The following is a 25099-nucleotide window of genomic DNA, read 5'->3' as shown; positions in this document are numbered from 1 at the left end:
GGAGCCAAAAGGCGTGAGGCCCAGAGAGGAAAGGACTCAGGGGCCCTGGAGGGCTGGCAGAGACACATAGCTCCAGCTGGCCCAGGGGGTGGAATCAAGGCAGACTAAGTAACAGGGAAGGATTCCAAAGCTTGGGGCAAGAGCAGGGGGCCAGGTTCTGGCAGGGGAGTGAACAGAGAGTTCCTGGAAGGGACTAGTGAATGCTTTTAACCTATGCCAGGCTGTGAGGGGGCACTCTGTCCGGGAATGGCCTACAATGTCTCTGAGAAGAAATGGAAGGGAAGAGCGGGATGATGTTTCCTTTGGGAAAAATGATCTCCTAGGATTGGGGGCTGGAAGGGAACTTAGAGGTCACTGAGTCCAACTCCCTGGTTTTAATGAAGCCTAGGGAGGGGAAGCTGAGATCTGAACTCCATGTTCTGAGTCCAAATCTAGTGTTGTCCCCCCCTGCCCCCCACCCCTTGCCTACATCACACTGCCTCTTAGCCTATGGGGGAATATCAGCATTCCAGAAGATAAAAGGGAAAACATGTTCTAGGGGAGGTCAGGCTGAGTCAGTCCTTCAGATGTTGCAAGGACTGCAGAGAAATTTGGTTGGCAGATTTTGGCACCTAGTGATTTGACAAACTCTCTAGGGCTTATTATTATTATTTTTAACTCGTGTCTGTCCTCTGCTGGGGAGAGTAAGAGAGAGACCAAGAAACCTTTTAGAGCTGGGAAGGAGAAACTCGGGAATGAGAATAGGTAATGGCAGCCAGAAAAGGAAGACTGAGGACTACTGGAGAAAGAAAGGAGAGAGCAGCACCCAGGGCTGGCCAAGTTAGAGTGGTGTTCTGGAGAAAGAAGGCAGTAGGAAGTTCATTGTCCTTACTCTGTTCTCTCTGCCCTCCCCAGCCCTATAATTTGGGGGGATGGTAGTATGGCATTGTCACAGACCTCTCACTGTAGGTCTAAAATATTTTTAGAAGTGACAACAGCTTAGGTGAGAATAGGCCAAATCAAAAGATGTGGGGCTCTCAGAGAGAGTGTATCCCATTCAACCCTCTCATATAGAGAAGGAGAAATGAGCCAGATTGGGGCAGCTGGGTGGTTCAGTGGATAGAGAGCCAAATAGAGATGGGAGGTCCTGGGTTCAAATGTGGTCTCAGACATGTCCTAGCTGTGTGACCCTGGGTAAGTCACTTAACTCCAATTGCCTAGCCTTTGTTGCTCTTCTACCTTAGAACCAAAACACAGCATTGATTATAATACAGAAGGTAAGGGTTAAAAAAAAAAAGAAATGAGTTAGATTTAAAAAGGGCTTTGTATGAGGACCTATCCAGGTAGTAAGTAGCCAGGCTAGAATTTAAATCCAGGTTCTCTTATTCCAGAGTCTGTGTGCTTTCTACTACATCTCACTGCCAGGTTATTGCTCACACAATTCAAGTCTCTTAGAAGTACACAAATGGCCCTATTCTCCCATCTCCCTACCTCCATTCATACACACCATAAGCATGCATTCCCTATAGTCTGACCTCAAATAACCAGCCTCATAAGCCTCTCCAGAGTGAACAGGCTAGAACAGGTTAGAGATCAGGACAGAAGCATACCAGGCCAAGAGTGAAGAGGCCTGGAGTGAGGCCAAGGAGACAGAAGGGGATTTTCTGAGGCCAGAAACCAAAAAAGAAAATCCAGGAAATGTCGATGTGCAGTTAAGAGAGATTTAGGACTCTGCAGCTTTAGGCTCCAATGGATTGGAGAGCATTCTGGCAGAGCTGAGCCAATCTATCCAGAGTAAAGAGTCTCTTCTCCTTGGAGGCTGAGCCATCTGGCTGTGTACCAGTGGAGCTACCTATCATGTGGCTGAATCTAACCTTCCTTAACCTGAATCGGAGCAGAACTAACTAGATCTTTTTTCTATTTCTCTTCCCCATGGCACAGCTCAATACATGACTAGGCAACAGAAGGTAACATATTATGTTTAATATCTACATGAACACCTAGCCATCTGGTTACAGGTCAGTTTGTAAGACTTCAAGAGAATAGATATAGCAATTGGTAGATGAATAAAAGGTGGATAGATAGAACAGATTGATGGATGGATGAAAGGAAGAGAACAATGGATAGATGGATGGATGAATCGAGTGATGGATGAAAGGAAGTATCTCATGGATGGAGAGATGATAGGTTCATGGACTGATGAACAGAGAGGGGTGGACAAATGAATAGATGTGCAGAAGGACATAGGAATAGACAGGTGAATGGATTCATGGATGAATGTAATGCTCATACAAACCTGAGCACTTCACTCAAGTTATAGCAATAGCTTTTTTTTTCTAGTCTTCTTCCCTTTATTCTCCTCAAAATCTTATCCAACTTACCCAGAAAATGAAAACTGTGTTTCCATGCCATCTAATGTCTTCCAAAACCTAAAGCATCTCCCTGGCACCCTGGAGCTAAAATCCAGGATCTCCAGTTTGTTCTTCTGTTTTGGCTCCACATTTATAGGATAATTGCATATCAAACCCAGGTGGGTGCTTAGAGCTTAACCCCTTTCATTTCACATGTGGGAAAACCAAAGCCAGTGGTTACCCAGTGACAGCAATAGGATTAGAACTCAGGTCTCATTATTCCTGGGTTCTATTCACCATCTTAATAGGATCCTCCTTTAATAGTCACTACTCTAAGCAAATGCATCTTCCTCACTGTGCTCTCTTCATGATTTAAATCCTCCAGTTTATAACCATTTCCCTTATGTGTGTGTGTGTGTGTGTGTGTGTGTGTGTGTGTGTGTGTGTGTGTGTGTGTGTGTGAGAGAGAGAGAGAGAGAGAGAGAGAGAGAGAGAGAGAGAGAGAGATATTGATTGTGGGGGTGGTGAGGTAGCAATATTTCAGAGCATAGCCCACCAGTCTCCTAGGGAGGAAAAGAATGGAAGTAGGATCTGGTTTCTCTTGGTCATACCATTCTACCTTGAATAGTATAAGGAAGACATCCCTGATGTCTGTGGCTCTTCTCTCTCTCCAGCATAACTGGTGGAGGAAGCTTGAGGCTTGGGCTTAGTTGAAGGTGGGGTCATGAAGTACTGGATCTGGCTAAGATTAGAGAATTTTTGCTTGTCTAGCTTCCCTAGGCTAACTTACGAGTTCTGAGACTCCCTTGTCCCCTCTTTTCCTCGCTTGCTCAGGGCTTCCACCAACCTCCCTTCAGAACCTCTCCTGTCTCCTACTGGTTCCTTTGCATTCCTTTCTATCCACCATCCCCGAGGATCCTCCCCTAATATTTATTATTCCTGCCCCAACACATACACACACTGTTCAGGGCACAGAGGCATCTCAGCACTCTTGAGCTATTGCAACTACTGAGGTAGCTGGAGGTAAAAAGTTGATGGTGTCTTTAGAGATACTGGATGGCACAAGAGAGTCTGTGCTTGTGTCCATGGGACCCTTCAGAGGTCCTCATTTCCCATGTATGTCAGGAACCTGCAACCTCTGAGAACCAAGATTTCATGACCTCCAACACAAGCAAGACCAAAAAATAGGGAAAGACTTAGAAAGTTTTGACAATAAAGCTCTCCTTTCCCTTGCTTGGCAAATGTGATCACTACTGTCGAGCCCTTTGACATAATCTTTCCCTAAGACTTCAGGCAGCAAGCAGCAGAGTGACACAAGGGAACACAAATATGGGGACACAGGGGAAGCCAGGCTCCCTAGAGTCTCTACTGTTCTACCACAAGGAAGTCTCACCTGGGTCTCTTGGGCCTTCCTTCCTGACAACACAATCAGCTCTGCAGTATGAGAGCCAGATTAGAAACACTGGCTGAGGAGCCTGGACTAGTTCTGCTTTTATACAACATGTCCCCAAAGTTTTAATATATCCTTAAGACATACGGGACACTGTATAGTGGCTACAAGTCAGCTTCTGGGTTGGGGTGAGAAGAGAAGCTGGTACCCTTGTGAGGGCTATTGGCAACAGCTCCTACATTCCTGCTTCACAGATCAATTGTCCTAGACTTCCTGATTATAACAACAACTCAGTCTCCTTCCCTCTTGCCCTGGACAGCCAGGCTATGGAGGCTGTAGGGTTGGGCAGACAGGAAGGAAGGGTGGACTGGCACTATCCCCTTTGCCCCTTTCCATCCCCCCGCCCCGTACCAAGCTCCCTGCTCCCTTGACTCCCCACCTCCCCCACCTCAGGACCCCAGAGAAAAGCAGGAAGGCTCTCTACCCCGTATTTACACTGGCGGGATTTGACTCCGTACTGGAAGCGACACTGTTCATCTGCATCATATGCCTGGCCCGGTGCCACTGTGGGATAGATGAAGTCCTGCCTGGGGGGCGCATTGTTCAGGCACAGGCCCAGGCCAGAGCTGGGAGAGGTCAGAGAGCAAAGGTCATTGGGAAGGGATGAAGAAAGACCTAAAGACCAGGGTTTGGGCAGATTGGGATAAAGACTGTGGGGTACCAAGGGAAGATCTGGGGAATTGAGGTTTCAGGAGAAAACCCATCTTTGCTGGGAATACAGTGGGGCTCCCCAGTTTTTGGAGATGTCATCTAGACTTCCTTTGCTCCAGGTGACCAAGATTGTTTAATCATACAAAAGGAAGATCTGGGACTCACACAATTGCCCTCCAAATATTATCAGATGAGATATTTATAAATTCCTTAGCACAATGCCTGGCACATCTCTTCTCCCTCCCTCACCACCCCACACATCTTCTATCCCAGGGGATGTTTCTGAAGCAGTTGAAAGGATTGTGATAGGGGAGCTCAGGACAGGGGAGATGAGGGGCTGATTTTTCATCTCACTCACTCCAGAAAGCTGGTGATGTAATCACGGCTGCAGGACGACCACACAAAAGGATTCGTTTTCATGGTGACATGGGCAGCCATGAGCTTGGCTGTGTCCTGGCCCTGGGAACCACATGTGTTTCCAACCCCATCATGGTTCATGCCAAACCTGGGGGGTGAGGGCATTACTTGCCTTTGTCCTTGCCTTGAGAAAGGGAGACCAAGGTATGGGAGAGGAGATGAAGGGGAAACAGAGTGAAGGGAGAAAGAAAGGAAGGAAAGGGAAGGAGAAAAGAGGGGGGAGGGAAGGAGAGAGAAGAGAAGGGATAAGGAGAAAGGAAGGGAGGAAAGAGAGGAAAGGAAAGAAAAAGGAAGGAGATGGGAGGGGAAGGAAGGAAAGAAAATAGGAACCTGGGAGTAATTCTGAGGGGTAATGGTTGGAAAAGAGATGATTTGGACAGATGAAAAAAATGGAACTTCATTTTACAACTTCAGAATTAAGTTTTGCCATTTAGGTTTTTGTGGATTATTCTTTAACAGATCATGGTGAGGAACAGAAAAGAAATGCTCATATCACATCAGAACCTGGAGATCTCATTGAATGTTTGTTTCCTCCAGGAGGATATATTTGCTCATATGAGAACATGCCGATGAAATGTATTAATAGGGAATTTTTTTTTGTAGTGAAAGTTCCTGTGTGGTCAATCAGTATTGCCACTGTTCCTTGTTGGGGAGAAAGGAGAGGAAGGGAAAGGAATAAAAGGAATCTGGAGGAAATGGAGGAGGTTCTGAAGGGGGAAACTTGGTGGAAGCCTTGAGCAAGAGAAGAAAAGATTACTTAATGCTTTAAGATGAGGGGAAAGAGCTCTGCCATTTTTCTTAGCCTCTAGAGTATCTGCAGGCATACTCATTTGTTTATCCTCCACCCTACTATCCCTCCAGGTTCCCTCCCTTCTGCCTCTTCAGCCCCGCTGCCCCAGTGGTCTCACGTGTGGCCGATCTCATGAGCAATGGTGAAGGCAGTGGCCAGGCCGATGTCCTCATTGATACTACAGCTCCGCTCCCGTTCACACATCCCACCCACGGGGGCCAGACCTAAAGAAGTAGTCTGAGTTGCAGTCCTGAGGCTGGTCAAGGGGCATTTCACAGACCACAGGACTTTCTTGACCAGTCAGCCTTTGAGCATTGTTTGATCCTTAACAACCCCAAGGAAACAACTCTCCCTGTCACCCAGGGTGTCATCCCTCCAATCCATGACAAACCTCTGTCCCATCCCCCTTGCCTAGGACACATTCCTGCCCCTTCCTTTAAGCCCTCCCCCAACCTGGGATGTTCTTTTGCATAATTGTCTGGATTACAACTGGACATATAGATCTTGGTCAGGGATGGAATACCTCTAATGTGAGCTGGTAAAAAAAAAAATTGCCTGGAGTCTTAGAAATCTGATCAAGAAAGCTATCAATATATTTTTGCCAAGCCTACCATAAGAAGCAGGTCAAATAAAAAAAGGACACCAGTTGAAAGACTCAGTGATTCACCAGAGTCAATATTCAAGAGAACCATTGCCTCAGGTTTCTAAACAGATTCCTAAGGGATGCGTAGATCCTCATGTAAGGAAACAAATCTGGCCTCACTGAAACTTGGTGGGTTAGGACTCCTAACTGAAATATGATTATAGAAAGATAAAGTTTTTTTAAATTTAAAATAGGATAAAAGAGATGGTGTAATAATATTGTATATTAAGACAACCTAATCATGTAAATAAATCCAGGAATCAGAGAAGGGAGAGCAAGGTAGGGAGCATATGACTGAAAATCTAATGGGGAGAGACAGAAGTGTAATGATTTGGGAATACTAGAGACCACCTGTGCAGAAGGAGAAAATTGATGAACTCAGGAAAGAGATTATAAGCCTGGCACAGTATCTTGATATTAAAATGATAGGGGTAAGGGATTTGGACTATCTTGACATATGCTAGAGCTTTCTCAATGTTCAAAGCAGGTCAGTTGACCTATTCTTGATTTGACTTCTGGAATTGATGCTAGCCAACAGGGAGGCTAGAGAACAGCTGGGAACCTTGGGAGGAAATTGCTGCTCCTTCTAAAAATTGATGATAGAGGGGACAGCTAGGGAGCTCTGTGGATTGAGAGCCAGCCCATAGAGATGGGAAGTCTTGGGTTTAGATCTGGCTTCAGGTACTTCCTAGTTGTGTGACCCTGGGCAAGTCACTTAACCTCCATTGTCTAGCCTTTATCACTCTTCTGCCTTGGAACCAATACACAGTTTTAATTCTAAGATAAAAGGTAAGAGTTAAAAAAAAAGTATGATAGAGGAGAGGAAAGCCTGGCTCAGGTTCACTTGAAAAATTAAGTTGTCCCCTCTCCAAACCTGGACCTACTTTTTCCCTATCCAGTCCCTTTCTTCCCCCTCACCCATTTCTCCAGCCTGGCTCCAGGTCCCCAAATTACCTAAAGTGCCACAGGGCTTATTCTTGTAGATGCAGATGTCATAGCTAGAAAGGAGAAAGTTGGGCAGGTGAGGGCAGAAAAAGCTTCCTTCCTCCAGCATAACTCTTAGCTTCTTGATGCTTTGATCCCCATCCATCCACCCTAGCAGCTTCTGGATCCCTGATTCCATCCCCTTGACCTCAGTACTCACCGAGTTATTAGCACGGCCGTGTCATGGTTGGCCACACCATTCTCCGGGAGAGCGTTTCCATGACCACTTCGGTTCACAATTGATTTCTGCCACTTGCAAAAGCTGTCTAGTGACTTCCCTGCATGGTGGGTGATCTCCAGCGTGGGCTGGGGACAGAGAGCAGGAGGAGTGCCTGGGGGGGAACTCACTAGCCAACAGGTGGGAGATAACATCACACAGGGAAAGGATACAAGCTATTGACCAAGAACGGTAATCATTCCCATTTCTATGAGCATTAAAGTTTATAAGATATGTTCCCCCATTACACAGTTAATACCTGTGTGATCTTGGTTAATCTATGTGGACCTTAATTTTCTCCTGTGTAAAATCAGGGGGTTGGGCTAGATGCCCTCTAAACTCCTTTCCAGCTCTAAACTTATAGTCCTCTGACTACATTGGGAAGTAGAAAGTACAAGAAGAGAGTTGGCTTCACAGCCAAGAAGATCCCTAGCTCCTGGAACCTCCATCACTCAGGGGCTCAAGGAGGTCCTTCTCTTTATCACCCACAAGATCCACCTCTGATGCATACTCGCCATGTGACCCTGGGCAGCCTCCCAGTACTTTAGGAAGTTTTCTAATGATGAATTACAGAGGAAGTGCCAGCCTCCACTGGTAAAAGACTTTTCTCAACTGGGAGTCCCCTATATCAATGAAACCTCAGGTCTGGTCCCTTTCTAGTCTTTATCTTATTTTATGGATAAGAAAATAGATTCAGTGAGAAGGGATTGGCCCTAGTTCACATAACTGGTTCCATGACAGGGTTCTGTCTCCCAACCCAGCACCAACCCCTGATGCCTCCCAATGCCCACAGAGGAGACTGTGGATGACCAGAAGTGGACAGGAAGCTGCCTATTCCCTCTCACCTGGTCCTCAGTGAGCAAGATGAGCCGGGTCACCATGATGTTAACAATATTCCCCAGACTTGAGTCCTGGAAAAGTTTGGCAACCTGACCTCCAGGAAACAAGGAAAGTCCAGTCTTACAAAGAGCCCAGCCTGGGAAGCCAGAGCCCATCTCATCATGTTCCATGTCTATCCATCAGGCTGCATAGCTATTCTCTTACCTTTCTGCCTCTTGGTGCCTACAGGCTGAGCTGGGTCTTCTCCCCATGAGAAGGAATGAGAGGATTGGGAAGAGAGGGGAAATGTCTATCCTAGGAGTTAGCTGGGAATGAAGTCCTGAGCCACATTCACTGGCTTGGAGTTTGCATTCCTACTAGGGTCAAGTCCTGTTGGACTCTATCTCTGTGCCTGTCCATCTTTCAACTTCTGTGTCCCCATATTTCCCTCTCTCTGTGTCTCTAGTTTCTATTCTTCCTTCAGTTTCTGTCCCTCCAGGGTCCGTCCCATCTTGGTTTCCCTGTTTCTCTTGGACTACCTTTCTTTTGGGACATGGGTTAGGTTGTGTGTATAAGTGCAAATGAGGAATGTATCACTTTCCTGCCCCCATCATTCCACGGTGGTCAGACTCCCCACCCCCTTCTCTACTGGCCCCTAGCCCTTGTTCTCCAAGCCCTGACTCCCTTTCTTGGCCCCACCTGGGGGCAGTGACACTTACAATGTTCATGACAGCCAGCACATACTGCTCGATGTCTCGGCGCCCATGGTAGCCAACCATCATCTTGTCTACCACTACTAGAGTTTCCACATAGCGCTCTCTGCTCACGGAGCGCTTCAGAGCCAGCTGTCCCCGCTCAGTCTCGTTGCCCCGAGGCCTGGCAGGTGGTGGTTTCAAGGTACGCAGCCACCATGGCCGACCCTTCCATGGCTTCTCATCTGTGGAGACCCCAGGGGAGGATAGCTACACTGGACCATGGTCCCTATGGTCATCATCTCTCTGTCTTCTACCATCTCTTTGTCCTCACCACTTCACTGTCCTTTCTATCCCCTCCTCCATTTCTGTATCCCTCCTATTTCTTGGTTCCCATCATCTTTTTTTTTTAAACCCTTACCTTCCATCTTGGAGTCCAAGGCAGAAGAGTGGTAAGGGCTAGGCAATGGGGGTCAAGTGACTTGCCCAGGGTCACACAGCTAGGAAGTGTCTGAGGCCAAATTTGAACCTAGGACCTCCCATCTCTAGGCCTGGCTCTCAATCCACTGAGCTACCCAGCTGCCCCCTCTTGGTTCCCATCATCTTGATACTTGTCTCTTTCCCCCCTTTCCCCAGTCATTTCATTGCCCGCTGCCCTCCTGGCCCTGTCTTGCTGTTTCATAGTTCTTCCAGCATGGACAGGAACTAGGGACTAGGTCAGAGAATTTTCTGCCATGAGTCATTTTCTCTCTTATCTTCCATCAGATGCTTGGGGCCAGGGGAATGCCCAGGAAGGATGGTGTGTACAGGGTAGGGTTTTGAGTGGTACAGGATATAGTGGGATAGAAGGGACAGGGTTAGGTACCTAGCACTCCACAGGCAGCATCCAGGTGGGGGTACTGCAGAGAAGAGCGCTTATACACCACGTGGGGGCTGCTTTCCTCAATTCCCCGGCCCCCGGGGCCTCCACCACTCAGGGGCTCAATGAGGTACTCCTCTTCATCAGCCACAATTAAGCCATGCTAAGGAGAGGGACCATTAGGGATATGAGACTTTTCCCAGGTCCAGAGACTCTCAATCATTCCCTGCCCCTCCCCTGGACTTCCCACCCAGACTCACAGTTTCTCCATGGTGGTCCCCAAGACCTTTCACCTTAAACTTTTCTCCCCATGGACTTAGCTCACTCTGGGCTTTTGATCCCTTCTGTCCCACCCTAGTATTAGGGACCACCTTATCTGCTTACCAACCCATTGCAGTTACTGATAGCCACTCTGGAGCTGAGTGGCTGACCCTGCAGGTGTCCAGCATAGAGGCAGTTGGGCCGGGCTGGGCGTTTCCAGGTAGGGCCATCCCTCGTCCAGTATTCCACAGAGAAGTGCTCAGCCAGTAGGCGCCGGGTGCGTGTCAAGTTGAGCAGGAAATGGGTGCTGGGAGCAGCCACCTTGTAGAAGAGCCTGGGCTCCGGCAGTGGGGTCCTTGACCCACCTCGGCGATGGCGCCTCCTCCCAGCAGGAGCTGGGGGCGCAAAGGCCAACAACACTCCATTGGGGTCCACTCGTGTAGGGAAGGCAATTTCATAGCTCTTGAGGCTGGACAGGAATTCCTCTAGAGGTGGAGGAGGGGGTGGTTCATGGGATCATAGATTTGTAGTTGGAAGAAGAAACCTTAGGCACTGAGGCAGCTAGGTGATGTTGCAGGGTGGTGGTCGTGGAGTCAGGAAAACCTGAGTTCAAATCCTGCCTCAGATGCTTACTAGCTGTATGACCCTCTCTCATTCAACCTCTCTCAACCTCAGTTTTCTCATCTGTAAAATGGAGATAATAATAGCACCTACCTCTCAGGGCTCTTGTGAGGATCAAATGAAACAGTGTTTGTGAGGTGCTCTGTAAACCCTACTAATTAAATATGAGCTACTATTAATGATCACCTAATTTAAACCTTTTCTTTTACACATGAGGAAATTGAGGAACAGAGAGGGCAAGTAAGAGTCTGAGGCAGGATTCAAACACAAGTCTTCTGACTCCAAGTCCAGCACTGAATCTCTTCAGGATGGTAGCTGGCGTCTGCATACCAACTTTCTCTAATGACCCAGCTCTGACTTTGACTTAAGCCTATGCTATTCCTAGGGCTTTCTCTCCCTATAAAACCCAGTCTCCTGAATCCCATGTTTCCTGCCTCCAACTCAGACGAGAAATCTTCTACATTAACCATTTCTTCCTCAGGCAGACTCAGGTGCTTCCAGACACTGTCACCCTTCTATTCTCTCTCAATTTAATTCCCACTTTCCCAGATTTGGCTCCCTCTGACCCTAAGAATCCAAGCTCACCTACCTTGAGACTGGAAGGCATGGGCACCAGAATGATGTACTCGGTCCAGGGTGAGGGTGAGGGTAAAGGCCCAGCTGAGGAGTCTGTAGGTGGAGGTCATCGCAGCCATTTCTCAGGGATGGGGGAGCGGTATGCTGACCCCAACAGGCCTGTGCCCACATGTCTCTCCTCAACCCCTGTCTGGCTATGGCCACAGCGTTGCTTCCCCAAGGCTCATGGCCCTGGCCACCTCCAATTGGACTCTAGGACCCACCATAACATGGTTCCTGTGGAAAGGCAGAGAGAGAAGCAGGATGAGTGGAAGGAGGCTGAAATGAGGGACTGAGTCTCTCTTCCTGGGGTTCTGGACTTTATTTTCTTGATTCGAACCCATTTCCATGTTTTTGGTATTTGCATTAGAGTGTTCATTTAGAGTCTCTCTTCAGTCATATCCCTCCACCCCTGTAGTCAAGCAGTTGCTTTTCCTCCATGTTTTTACTCCCACAGTTTGTCCTCTACTTGTGGATAGTGTTCTTTCTCATAGATCCCTCCAAGTTGTTTTGGGACATTGCATTGACACTAATGGAGAAGTCCATTACATTCGATTGTACCACAGTGTATCAGTCTCTGTGTACAATGTTTTCCTGGTTCTGCTCCTCTCGCTCTGCATCACTTCCTGGAGGTTGTTCCAGCTGGACTTTATTTTAAAGAGCAAAATGGCAACTTTATTTCAAGTGGTACTAATGTTCAATATATATCCATCCATCCATCCATCCATTCATCCCCTTTATTTATTCAACAAACATCTAGTCAACAGCTATTGTGTACCAAGTGCAATTCTCTGCAGTGGAAAAATATAAAGATCCTCTTCTCTTTAATAATTAATTCAATAAGCATTTACTAAGTGTCTTCTGTGTGCCATGCATTGGCCTAGAAGCTACAGAGGGATACAAAGATGAAGAAATAGGGGCAGCTAGGTGGTTCAGTGGATTGAGAGCCAGGCCCAGAGATGGGAGGTCCTGGGTTCAAATCTGATTTCCAACACTTCCTAGCTTCATGACCCTGGGCAAGTCACTTAACTCCCATTGCCTAGCCCTTTCTAATCTTCTGCCTTGGAATCAACACATTGCATTGATCCTAAGGTAAGGGTTTAAAAAAACACAACACAACAAATAAATAAATATTGAAGGAAGAGGAAGAAGCCAGTGTGGAAGAAGAAGGAGTGTGGTAAAGTAGATAGAATGTTGGACTTGAAGCAAAAGGCCCTCATTCAAATTCCACCTCTGATGCATACTACCCTGTGCCCTTGGACATATCAATTAACATCTCAGAGACTCAGATGCCTTATCTATAAAATGGGGTGATGATACACAAAGGCAAAAATGAAAGATTTCCTTTGCTCAATAAACTTACATTTGCCGAGGAGTGATACAATTTCTGTGAAGAGAAGTAAAAATAGAAAAGTTGGTGGCCCCAATTCCTGTTTCTATTCTATATTTAGTCTTTCTTCTCCCGTACATTTTGGTCACAGAGGTGAATGTGTATTCATGACTCTGTTCTGGGCATTCTCTCTGGCTGTCTCCTGTGCCTGAAATGTTCTCTCTTCCCCTGTTGCCACTACTGACCTCCCTGGCTTCCTTTAGGTTCCAGTTAGAATCCCACCTTCCATAGGAAGCCTTCCCCAATCTTCTTAGTTCCAGCATCCTCCCTCTATTCATTCTTTTTTTTTTTTTTTAAACCTTTACCTTCTGTCTTAGAATCAAGACTGGGTATTGGTTCCAAGGCAGAAGAGTGGTAAGGGCTAGGCAATGGGGGTCAAGTGACTTGCCCAGGGTCACACAGCTGGGAAGTGTCTGAGGTCAGGTTTGAACCCTCCCATCCTCTAAGCCTGGCTCTCAATCCACTGAGCCACCTACCTGTCCCCATTTTCCATTTATCTTGTATATAACTTGCTTTGTATATATTTGTTTACATTAGATTATAAGCTTTTTGAGGGCAAGGACTGTTTCTCATCACTTTTTGTATCCTTTACATGTAGCCCAGGGCCTGGCATATAGCAGGTGCTTAATAAATGGTTACTGATTGATGAGTATCTACCAAGGAATATCAAAAAGGGGTCAAAGTCTTGGCCAGAGTCTTTGAGTGGCAGAGCTGAGATTTGGACCCTGGTCTCCTGACTTTAGAGACTGGACTGCCCTGTACTAAGGATCAGAACACATTGATCCCTGAGTTTGGAGGGGTCGCATTCACATGTGCACATGCGTACCACCTTAGTATTCATGCATACCGAGGGATAGAAACCCCTTCTGCAGCATTATATTCAGTGACTTGGGCTCAAATTGTATCTCTCTTACTTACTACCTGTGTGACTCTGGGCAAGTCATCTCCCACCTTTGGAAATCAACTCCTTTAGCTGTAAAATAAAGAGTTGGTCTAAGGTGCCCTTCTAGTTCTAACTCCTCGACACAGTCATAGGTAGGTCATGCCAGTCTCTCCCTGAATAATAGATAAAATTTCTGTAGTGCTTACTATGTACCAGGCACTGTGCTAAGCACTTTATAATTACTATCTGACCTTCCCAACAATCCTGGGAGGTAGGTGTTGTTATCATCCCCATTTTATAGATAGGAAAACTGAAGCAAACAGTCATTAAGTGCTTTGCTCAGGGTCATACACCTAAGTGTATGTGTGAAGCTGGTTCTGAACCCAGATCTTCCTGACTAAAGGGATAAAGCCCAGGGCTTTACCTTCCTATCCCCAATATCTCCGGTGACAAGAAAACTCACTCTCTATGGAAGCATTGGGTAGCCGTGTTTGTTCATAAGTCTGTCCTCAATGCAGGTCTGAAGTCTGCTTCTCTATAATTTCCTTCCATTGTTCTGCCCTCTGAGGACTATATAGAATAATTCTTTTCATAGACATATAGAATCTCCGATTTGAGAGAGATCTCAGTGTTCAGCAAGTCCAACCTCAAAGGGAAGCATGGACTTCTTCTTCTAGAATATTCCTGCCCCAAAGTCACCGAGCCTGGACTTGAGAACTTCTAGCAATGGGGAACTCACTTCTTGGTCAATGCCCATCTAACCACTAGACCACCACTACTTGCTGTTGGCTATGGCTTCCAAGGCTTTCTTTTCATCTTTCTAACAAGACTGTTAGTGACTGGTACAGGATTGGATTTTCATTTGTGAATTCTTCTGAATCATCTCATAGTGTCTAGCACAGAACTGGACACATAGTAGGTACCTCGTTGATTGACAGGCATTTATTAAGCATTTACTAAGTGCTTTAGGCATTGGGGATAGAAAAATAAAACTGAGACACCTCCTGCCCTCAAAGAGCTTATATTCTACTGGGATGGGAGAAAGACAAGACAAATTCAGAAACAAGTAAATATGCAAAATTAATACCTAGTATTTTCAGAGGAATCAGGAAAGACCTCTTGAAGGAGGTGGCAGCTAAGCTGACCCCTTAAAGGCTCTGTGGTTCCAAGAGTCAGGGGTAAGAAGAAAGAACATTCTAAAAAAAAAGAGAGCCTGTACAAAGGTATAGAAGCTGGAGATGAGATATCATGTACTAAAATAGCAAGAACCATAAACAAGTGCAGCAAGAATGGAACATGGAGGACAATCAACTGGAAGGTTAGACTGTGTGGAGGATGCACTAGAGAAGGGCTTGGTTGGAGGCAAGGGAGATCAGTTAGGAGGTTATGAAAAGAGTCCAAGTGAGAAGTGATAATGCCATGAACTACAGCAGGTATAGGTATAAGAAAAGAAAAGGGGATAGATATGATAGATACAGTGGCGATGGAGCCAGTTCAAATTGGTTATTGGGAAAATTAATTATTCAGCTTTCACTGTGGGCATTTTCATTTTGGAAACTGGTAAAAGCTACAAATCAGAGCTTAAGTGGTTGTTCTGTTGATTGTCTAGACTTAAGTAATGGAAAAATATTAATCATGCAAATGAAATTTACAATTGCATCATGTACATTTTTTTTCCCAGAGAGCTGACTGTTAAATATTTTACCAGCACATTTTCTGAGTATGAGGAAATTTGAAGATGTGTTACCAATGAGATTTGGCAGAAAGGCAAGTCAGGGGGAGTGAGTGAGAGGAAGAGTCAAAGATGAACCTAGGTGACTTAGAAGGATGGTAGTGTCCTCAACAGAAATAGGAAAGTTAGCATGGAGGAGTAGGGCTAGGAGAAAGAGACTGAGTTTGGTTTGGGGGATGTTGAGATTAGGATATCTCTAGGACATCCAAATGGCAATATCTGGCAAGGAATAGGAGATTGCTAGGACTAGAGGTCAAAAGAGAGATGAGGGCTGGTTATGGAGAGTTGGAGTCTTCTGCTTAGAGAGGGGAGTTAATGAAATGCCAAGAGAAAGAATAGAGGGAAAATAGGAGAGCAGTCAGGTCAGAGCCCTGGGGTATACCCATGCATAGAAGACATGTGATGGATAATAATTCAGCACAGGAGATAGAGAAAGAGTGGTCAGATATATAGGAGGGGAACCTCAACAAAGCAACTTTAGAAAAACTCAAATGAGAAAATATCCAGGACAGGAAGTCGACAGGGTCAAACATTGCAGAAAGTTTGAGAAGGATGAGGATTGAGGAGAGACTTTTAGATTTAGCAATAAAGAGAGCTTTTGTGATCTTAGGTGATCTTATGGTGGGAAAGAAGTATGTCATTTAGTCAACCAGTCACCAAACAGTTATTAAGCACCTACTATGTGCCAGACACTGTGCTAAGCACTGAGGATACCAAGAAAAGCAAAAGTCAATCTCTGTCCTTGAGAAGCTCACAACACATAATAACTGGGCACATACAAAGTATAGACAGATGATTATAGGAAATCTCAGAGGGGAAAGCACTAAGTGGTGAAAGGTGGAAAGACTGGAAAAGTCAGATTGCAACAAATGACTGATTGATCCTTCTTCAAACAATGAAAGAAAGAGATGGCCTTCTTAAAGCCAAGGCTGACTCTTTTGTTTGTTCAGGGAATTGAATTGTTTACCCTACCCCACTCTTCTTTCATATTTCCTACCTTCATGGAACTTACAGTTTCTTCTCCTTTGGGACTTTGATTTTTTGAGCAGATCCTCTCATCTTTGATCTCTCCTTCCTTCCTTCCTTCCTTCCTTCCTTCCTTCCTTCCTTCCTTCCTTCCTTCCTTCCTTCCTTCCTTCCTTCCTTCCTTCCTTCCTTCCTTCCTTCCTTCCTTCCTTTCCTTCCTTTCCTTCCTCTCTCCCTCTCTCTCTCTCTCTCTCTCTCTCTCTCTCTCTCTCTCTCTCTCTCTCTCTCTCTCTCTCTCTCTCTCTCTCTCTCTCTCCCTCTCTCCCCCCTTGCCTTCCTTTTTTCCTTCTCTCTCTGTCTCTGTCTGTCTGCTTCTCTCTTCATCCATCTTCCCCTCTCTAGTTTTCTAGTTCCTTACAAATGAATTTTCATTCAGGTCTCACTGACAATCCTGGGAGGAAGATACTAGAGTAATGTTTGCCTAAAAGAGTATTTTTCAGAGAACTCACACAAGGCAAGGGCTCACATGGAGCTCAGAAGAAGCATGATGAAGACACTCTCAGGGTCTCTCTGAAGAACTTTAATGTTCATTGTGAAACATGGGAGACTAGTATGTCAGAGAAGGCATTGTGCTCTGTGAGCAAAGCAGAATCAAAGGATATGTGAGCTGTGCAAATTTAGAAACGTCTCCATCCCAAGTATTCATCTGAGCTATTTGTGCTCCACCTGTGGTAGAGCCTTCTGAGCTCGTATTGGTCTGATCAGCCACAGTTGGACATACCATACATTGACCTGGACATAGTGATGTCATTTTGGTCCTCTCTCTGAGTACGAAGGACAACTAACCAACCACCACCATCACACTCTGAAAAGGGGACAGGAAGGTCACAGAAGGAACAAACCAGAGAGGTACAGGGCTTCAAGTCTCAGCTCTGTCATTTGCTTAATATATGGACTTGGGGTAAGTCTTTTCCCCTTTGACCAGCTTCAGTTTCCACATCTATAAAATGAGGGGGTTGAGCTCAGTTTTCATTCTAATATCTCTTCCATCAGGATTGTTCTAGGATTCCTTCTGTCTTTTTACTGGGTAGACCTTAAATTTCTGTCCTTCCAGCTCCTCTCCCTCTCCCTTCCTAAGCGGTTCTATTCCTATCCATGATTTTGGGGTCCTAGTATTGAAGAAACAGATGGAAAGGACCACAGAGATCATCCAGTCCAACCCTGTCATTCCTAATTGTCATTAGATGAGAATCCCGATGAAGTTAAGTGATTGGCTGACCTAAGGTCTCTCAGCTAGCAAATGTCTGAGGAAGGACTTGAACCATGTTATTCTAAACTCCAATTCTGAACTGAGTGTTCTATCCAATGTCATGTTGCCTTTCATATCCTGTCTATGGATGGATGACTCCTCAAAACTAGTTACCTCTTTCAGAAACTCCTGTTCTTCATCTCCATCTGCTTCATGTGGGTCACCTTCCCTCAAAAACTGGGTCTATGGGCACTTAGATGGCACAATGGATAGAGTGCTAGGTCTGGAGTCAGGAGGACCTGGGCACTTCCTAGCTATGTAATCCCGGGCAAGGCACTTATCTCTGTTTGCCAAGACCTTTCCCTTCTGTCTTAAGAGTTCTCACTAAGACAGAAAATAAAAGTTAAAACACAAACTGGGGTCAGCTCCTTTCTTTTTTCTGTTTTCCCTGTCTCAGTCACCTGACCTGGGTACCTTCTTTATTCTTCTCCCATGAAGCTTTCCCACCCCAAATTTGGGAATGACTCCCCTCTTATCTCTCAAAACAATTTGTTATTCTCTTTAATAACTTCATCATGTAACATTATATTTATACTTATTTCTTATTACATGTTAACATTGTATTTACATGACCAAGAAGCACCCTCAATAATATCCAAAAGGAGTGGTCATCTAGCTTTTGTTTGAAGTCCTCTGTTGACAGGGAGATTATGACCCAATGAGGCAGACCATCCACTTTGGGGTAACAATAGCTAGGCCTCTTCTGGCTTCTTGCAGCCTGGATTGCTCCAATTCTACAATATAGTTCTTTTGTTTGGAAAACCTTTACCTTCTGTCCTAGAATCAATACTAAGTATTGGTTCCAGAAGAATGACAAGAGTGAGCCAACTAGGGTTGAGTGACTTGCTCAGAGTCACACAGCAGAAAAAGTACCTGAGGTTGTATTTAAACTCTGGACTTCCTGTCTCTAGGCCACTGAGCTACCTCACTGCGCCTATAATATAGTTCTAATTCATATGCCCCTAGGATTTGGCGACAGGGACCTAAGAGATCATGTAGTCCAACTTCCCATTTGTAATGGAGAAACTGAGGCTTAGAGAGACTTGCCTAGAGTCTCATAGGTATTAAGTGGAAGTGCCAGGATTCAAACCCAAGTCCTTTGATTCTGAAGCCGGGGCTCTTTCCATTGGGCACAGTGCTTCCTTCACATGCCATCTGCTGCTATTTATTTTTTAGCTGTCTCCTATCTCTCCAGACGGACCATAAGCTCCCCAGGTGATTTATCTCTGGCTCCCCCACAGGACCGTAGAGCCCTGGGTGGCCTCCAGGTGAACATTCATTTCAGTGATGAAATCTCCTTTCAGGTGCTTCTACTCTAGGGGTCTGGGGGGGGCGTCCCAGGTTCAGGACACGGGGAGGGGGTTTGGGCATTGTTCTAAGTCTCAGGGGGGACTGTGGTTCTCTAAATGGAGAGGAGAGGGAAGACTGGGGCTGTTTCTGCTGACCTTTAGAGCTGGAGTCTGGGGAAGGGGGCTGAGTCCTCACACAAAGCCCTGGGGTTTAAGTGCCTTCTCCATGTTTGCTGAATCGAACTAAAGCTGAGGAAGGTGCCCTTCTCCCACCTCCTGGGCCTGGATTCCTGGTCAGGCCCTTCCTGAGCTGCTGTTTAGTCTCCACCCTGCCCCCCTGGTCAGTCCTGGGCTTCCATCCTTTCCCTGGCCTGCCTCCAGCTTCCAGTGGCCTCCTGGGTGGGTGGCAGTGAGCAGGGGATGCCCAGAGACTCTACAGAGTCACTCAGTAGGGCCCCTACCCCAACGCAGCCCAGAAACCCAAACTTAGCCTTTAGGCCTGGTACTGGATTCTGGTCTCTTGTCTAGTCTCATTCATTGAACCTGCTCAGGTTGCCTGGGCTGACTGGATCCTGGGCTTTTACCCTCACCCCCACCCCCTACCGCCACCTCCCAGCCCAGTCAGGGACCCAGGAAGGCCACAGGAATGAGCAAAGGGCATTCGGGGCCTGAGCCAGAAAGGATGGGGCACACAGAGCTCTTGGCAGCCTATCGGGGCCTCAGGGGAGGTAGGGGAGTCCGCGCGCCGCCGCGCCGCAGCAGGGAACAGAAAGGGCTGGGTAAGAGCCAAAGGATGTGGCCGTGTAATTAAAGGGCCCAGTTCCCCTGGGGATAGCTGTGGAGAGACAGACAGGCCGCACTCACACTCACTCCCCAGAGACTTTCAGCCTCCCGAGTCTGGAAAATTAGAGCCAACCCGGGCCAGACACCCGGCAGCACGGAAAGCCTCCAATATGCCCCTTCAGTGGGACTCCAGAGAGCCGGAGGGCTGTCTGTCTCTGGGGTCTCTGCCTTTTGTCTCTCTTTGTCTCTGGGTCTCTGTGTGGGTCTCTCTCACCTCCCGCCTCGCCGCCTCCTCCTCTCTCCCCTCCCCCTCCCCATACAGACACACACACAGACAGGGTTTCCTGAGCTCGGAGTGGTAACCCAACTTGTAATTCTTATGGAAACTCTGAATGATGAGGAGCTGGGGGTGGTTAGGCCCCCACGCCTTCCCATCTCCCCCCTTGGAGATCTCTAACAAACTAAAGCCACTCGTGAGTGAGTGAGCTTCCCCCGCCCGCCCCTTTTTCCTCCTCTGAGAGGACCCCGCCGGAGCCACAAAGCCTCTACTTCTGTTAGTGGGGGGGAGTGGGGGGAAGAGAAGGGGGCGGGACGGGATAGACGGATGCCTTTACCTGGTCTCTGGTCCCTAGCTGCCTGAGGTGGCCCCTTCCGCGGTGCTCGGTGCTGGGGGGCTGCCGATCCCACTGTGAGACCCAAGGGGGCACGGGGAAGTGGGCAGGCTGCGCGACTGTAGGCTCCCGACTCCGGACTCCGGGCTCCCGGCCCGGCGCCTGCTGCACCAGCCCTAGCCCCAGCTGACTCTTCCCCCCTCCTCCCGGCCAGCTGTGGCGGCAGGAAGGGAGCTGTAATCACAGAGGCCTGAGAAGCTGCAGCAGAGGCTGGATGGGGATGTGGGGGTGGGGGGGAGCAAGAGAGAGAGAGAGATCGAGAGAGAGAGAGAGAGAGAGAGAGAGAGAGAGAGAGAGAGAGAGAGAGAGAGAGAGAGAGAGAGAGAGAGAGAGAGAGACTTCCTGAAAAATTTCGCCAGCATTATTTAAAACAAAACAAAACAAAAAATCCAAACCCCACACAGCCAGAAACCCCGCCTGCTCAGCTCCCTCCTGACCTCCCCCTGGTGCAGCCTTCCCTCCATTTTTCCCTCTCTCTCCCCTCTGCCTAACCATTGAAACAGCCTGTTTGCTTTTGTCCAGTCTGAGCCCCAGCTCCAGCTGCCAGAGCCTCTCAGACCCGCCAGATGTTCAGGGAGCTGCTCCTAGGCCAGGGCAGAAAGACCCCCAAATTCTGACTCGGAAGGGATCTAGGCTCAGTCCCACATCTAATCCTGGAATTTCAGTTCCACAGAGCTTTTATCAAAGACCCACTGCAGGAGGTTCCTCTCTTCTCCGATTTTCCCTTGTCCAAGGAGTTTACTGTTCTGGGGAGCAGTACACAGTACACAGATACGAATTACATACAAAAGTTATTTGGAGCCTGGAGAAGTGCTAACTCTTGGGGTGGAGGGAGACCCCCAAAAGGTCTTATCCTAACAGCCTGGGGACTAATTGGAGCCTCAACTCTAGTCTCCAGTCCTAATCCCAGCCACAAATCTAAATCAAAACCTAATTCCAGGCTCCACCCTAATGCTAATATTAATCCCAGCTTCATGGCTAATCTTCAACCCAAACCCAAGGCCAATTCTACCTTCCAGCTCCAACAGAGGGCTTCGGGCTTTTGGCCTGGACACGGGTTCCCTGAAACATTCCATCTCTTGCCTTTCTGTGTTGGTGGTCTGTATGCCCTGTCTGAAATGCTCTCCCTCCTCACTTCTGCTTCTTAAAATTCGGAAATTTCCTTCAAAGCCACCTCTTTCCTACCTGAGAGCTTCTCTGACTCTCAATCCCACCAGTGATTATTTTTAAAACCCTACCTTCTTGGTATCAATTCTAAGACAGACTAAACAATTAAGGTTAAATGACTTGCCCAGAATCACACAGCTAGGAAGTATCTGGGATCAAATTTGAACCCAGGTCCCCCTAACTCCAGATTTGGCTCTTTGTTCACTGTGCTACCTAGCTGCTCCTCCACCACTAGTTATTAAGGCTCTCTCTCTCCTCAAATGACTTTGTATAGGAGAGTCTGCATTGTGAAGCAGAGAGAGTTGGATCTCAAAGTCTGCTGGACCTGGGTTCGATTCTGCCTCTGATATTTACTGGTGATGTGACCCAGGACAAAGTAATCACTTAACATCCCAGTGCTTTAGACTCATGGTGTCAAACCCAAATAGCCATCAAACAGAACTGCTGGCTGTATGTTGTTTTACAAAGCCACATGTTAACATTACCTATGTTATATCATATTTTTATTTTCTTAAATATTTCCCAATTACATTAAACTGGTTTATGATGCTCTGAGGGTCTTGAATTTGACACTCTACTCTAACCAACTCTAAATTTCAAGGAAGATGGCAACCTGCATTTCAAGAGGGAGTTTCCTTACCCTGGATTTCTTTATACCAATGAGATCACAGTATCGTCATCGTCAGGATCCCTAAATCTTTCTGAACATGTCATGATCAGTAAATTCCAGTGGCTCCCCATTACCCCCAGGATCAAATATTTTGTGGTTCAGTCATTTTAGTCATGTCTATCTCTTTGTGTTCCCATTTGGGGTTTTCTTGGCAAAGATACTGGAATGATTTGCCATTTCCTTCTCCAGTTCATTTGACAAACTGGGTTCAGTGATTTACCCAGGATCACACAGCTGGTAAATGTCTAAGACAAGATTTGAAATAAGGAAGAGTCTTCCTGACTCCAGGCCATGCATTCTATCCACTGTGCCCCAGGATCAAACACAAAATCCTTCATGTAGTGTTCAAAGCTCACTAGGGCTACCCTGGCCCTCTCCACCTTCCCATGCTTCTTACATCTCACATCCCCAGCATTCTGTTATTCTATGACACTGAACCCCATGTTGTCTGTTCCTTAACTTTGAAATACTTTCGTTTTCATTTTGTATGTATTCAAATGGCTCCAGTAAAACGTGAACACCTTGGTAGATATTGTTGTTGTTGTTGCTGTATTCCTCAGCCCCTTGCATAGTTCTTGGCACTAGTAGATTAATTGGAGAGATCAGGAGCCAGGGACACGTGGGGGAGCTGGCAGATTTCCTTCATCACTAGGGTCTCATAGAGCAGGTCTGACTAGAGGCTGAGGCCTTTTTCACATGTGAGGTGGGTGGTAGGGTGCCTTCTGCTCATTTCATATCCCTGTCTCTCCTCCTGCCCCCTACCCCATGTTTGGAGACAGAATAGACAGATGCTGTTGCTCCAGGTCCAGATCATAGAAGGGAAAGTGTCCCAGGTAATTGGAATTTTCTTCATTCAATGGATAGTATAATAAGGGATTATTTGAATGATAAATGATAACTAAAGATCAGATCTGTCAATCTTCTCCCTTCTTCCCTTCCTCCCTTTACTCTCCCTGTTTCATCTTCCTCCTTGTTTCTTCTCCTCCATTCCCCTCCCTTTCCCGTTGCTTCTTCTGTTGGTCTCTCTAAATTAACTCAGAGTAAGTATTATGATGTATCAATTAAATCACTCCTTTCTCTTCTTTAAGATTAAGTAATGGGTTTATTGGGGAGAAAGAGAAAGATAGGGAAATGGAAGGAAAGAAGGTTTGGGGTTTCCCAGTACTAGAATATTTCCTAGGTTGGAGGATGGTGGAATATAGTTCAGATTGGGAAAATGGGTTAACAGGTTTGGAAATTCAGTCACTGTAACATAGCAGAGAAATCAGAGAGAGCTGGACTTTGTCCTTCTTTCTTTCTGTCCCCAAGCCAAGAGACTCCTTTTTCCTCCTGTCTCAAAAGCAACAAGACCCAGCTTTCAGTTTGTTCTGATCCTTTCTCAACAGTCTTTTCTTGACATCATTCCATCATTCTCTTTTGAGTGACAACTCAGCAGTCTCAGCTATTGCATCTCTGTTGCAGACTTTTCCATTTTCTCACTTCCACAACATCACAATAGGTGACTCCATACTCTACTCCTACTTATTATGGAGTTGCTGTTGCTAAGGCAAACAGCCTTTCCCGCTTGACTCCATCACCTACCTGAACCCAGTTTCCTTCTCTGACTCTATGCTCCTCTGTCAATCAACCTATTGACTCTGTCAATTAGTCAATCAGGCTGTAAACTGTGTTAAGGATGGAGAATACAAAGACCAAAATGGAACCACATAAGCCTTCAAGAATCTCTGCCCTTCCCTTCCATTGCATCCTCTGGAATCCACCCTAGCAAACCAATTTCCTTTTGCTTCTTTTGCCTTTGTCCCACTTACCACCTGATTTATCTTGAATCAATAGCTTCTTTGGGCCTCAGATTCATCACCTATAAAATGAGGCGGTTGTCCCAGATGATTTCTGAGGCTCCTTCCAGCTCTAGGGCTAGAATCCTCTGATGTTTCCATATTCTTTTCTCATTGAAACTCACCTCCCTCTAGAAGACCTTTCTTTGACGTTCCTTTCCAGCATCAAGTAGGTGACTCTCCTCTCATGCCCCCTTGCCCACTGGGAAGGAGGAAGAGCTGAGTGATTGGTTAATCTTACCTGCCACTTCCCAAACCTTCCTCTGCTGCCATCACCTCTGAGCTTCATCCTCCATACATTTGTATCACCTAGTCCAAATCCTCTTGGTAGTTATCTCTCAGCAACCAGATCATCATTGATTAGCTAAATGAGAGAATAGCAAAGGCACTGGGGAGATGATTGTACCTGGGCAGATGGGACTGATCAAGGAAGGATAAGGGGGAAGTGATGAATAAAGACAGGGAGTCACAATAGGTCTTTTGAAGGAGGTAGCAATTTGTCTAACCCTTGAAAACATCTAGTGGGATCCAAGAGGCAGAGGTGAGGAGGAAGAATATTCTCCCTCTTCTCAAGGAGTTCAGTCTCTGTATCACAACCTTCCTTGTTCTAACCCCTTCCATCACACTTCCAGTGGGCTGATTTCCCCATTCAGCAACTTTCCCAGTATGTAACCGGACTCTTCACTCCATGCCTCAGCCACTTATAAGAATGGCCATATCTTCTACTCCAACAACAACTTAGTCCATTATCTCCCTGGCTAATATTGAGGCTTGCATGCTGCCAACTGAGTCTCTCCCTACTGTCCCTGCAGCTGGCTAAGACTCAAAACTAGGGTACCACTGTCCTTTCTATTGTTTCCTTTAGTTATCAGTTGTTGCCTGCAAGCAAGGCTTCACTGCCAAGTTCAATGTTTTCCAACTGCTGCTGCCAAGGTACCACTATTCTCCCTTTTATATCTAATCTACTCATCACTGCCCAACTATTGAGGATCAGAAGAGAAGTTATTGTAATAGGTCCTTTCATCTTGGTTAGTTGTCTGGATCTCAGAGTTGGA

At 46.5% G+C, this 25099-nt stretch overlaps 1 protein-coding gene across 6 annotated transcripts in view; it reads right to left on the bottom strand.

Moving 5' to 3' along the window:
• ADAMTS10 (ADAM metallopeptidase with thrombospondin type 1 motif 10) overlaps nucleotides 1-20610 on the bottom strand; it is a 38625-nt gene extending 18015 nt beyond the window's left edge. For 2 of the 6 annotated variants that reach the window (XM_056822036.1, XM_056822038.1), the window contains exons 1-11: nucleotides 20316-20606; nucleotides 11324-11586; nucleotides 10237-10598; nucleotides 9859-10015; nucleotides 9021-9238; nucleotides 8328-8411; nucleotides 7426-7571; nucleotides 7236-7279; nucleotides 5757-5862; nucleotides 4790-4936; nucleotides 4205-4346 (exon numbers count right to left, since the gene is read on the bottom strand). In XM_056822036.1, the coding sequence (XP_056678014.1) occupies nucleotides 4205-4346; nucleotides 4790-4936; nucleotides 5757-5862; nucleotides 7236-7279; nucleotides 7426-7571; nucleotides 8328-8411; nucleotides 9021-9238; nucleotides 9859-10015; nucleotides 10237-10598; nucleotides 11324-11429 (1512 nt within the window). In that variant the 5' untranslated portion in view covers nucleotides 11430-11586; nucleotides 20316-20606. Of the gene's footprint in view, nucleotides 1-4204; nucleotides 4347-4789; nucleotides 4937-5756; nucleotides 5863-7235; nucleotides 7280-7425; nucleotides 7572-8327; nucleotides 8412-9020; nucleotides 9239-9858; nucleotides 10016-10236; nucleotides 10599-11323; nucleotides 11587-20315 lie in introns of all 6 variants that reach the window. The other 4 variants (XR_008917350.1, XM_056822039.1, XM_056822035.1 and 1 more) reach the window with 4 other exon arrangements.
• Between the last annotated feature and the right edge of the window lie 4489 nt (nucleotides 20611-25099).

Source organism: Monodelphis domestica, chromosome 3, assembly GCF_027887165.1.
Source record: "Monodelphis domestica isolate mMonDom1 chromosome 3, mMonDom1.pri, whole genome shotgun sequence".
In the NCBI taxonomy this organism is placed as follows: Eukaryota; Metazoa; Chordata; class Mammalia; order Didelphimorphia; family Didelphidae; genus Monodelphis; species Monodelphis domestica.
This window is presented reverse-complemented; position numbering and strand designations above follow the sequence as displayed.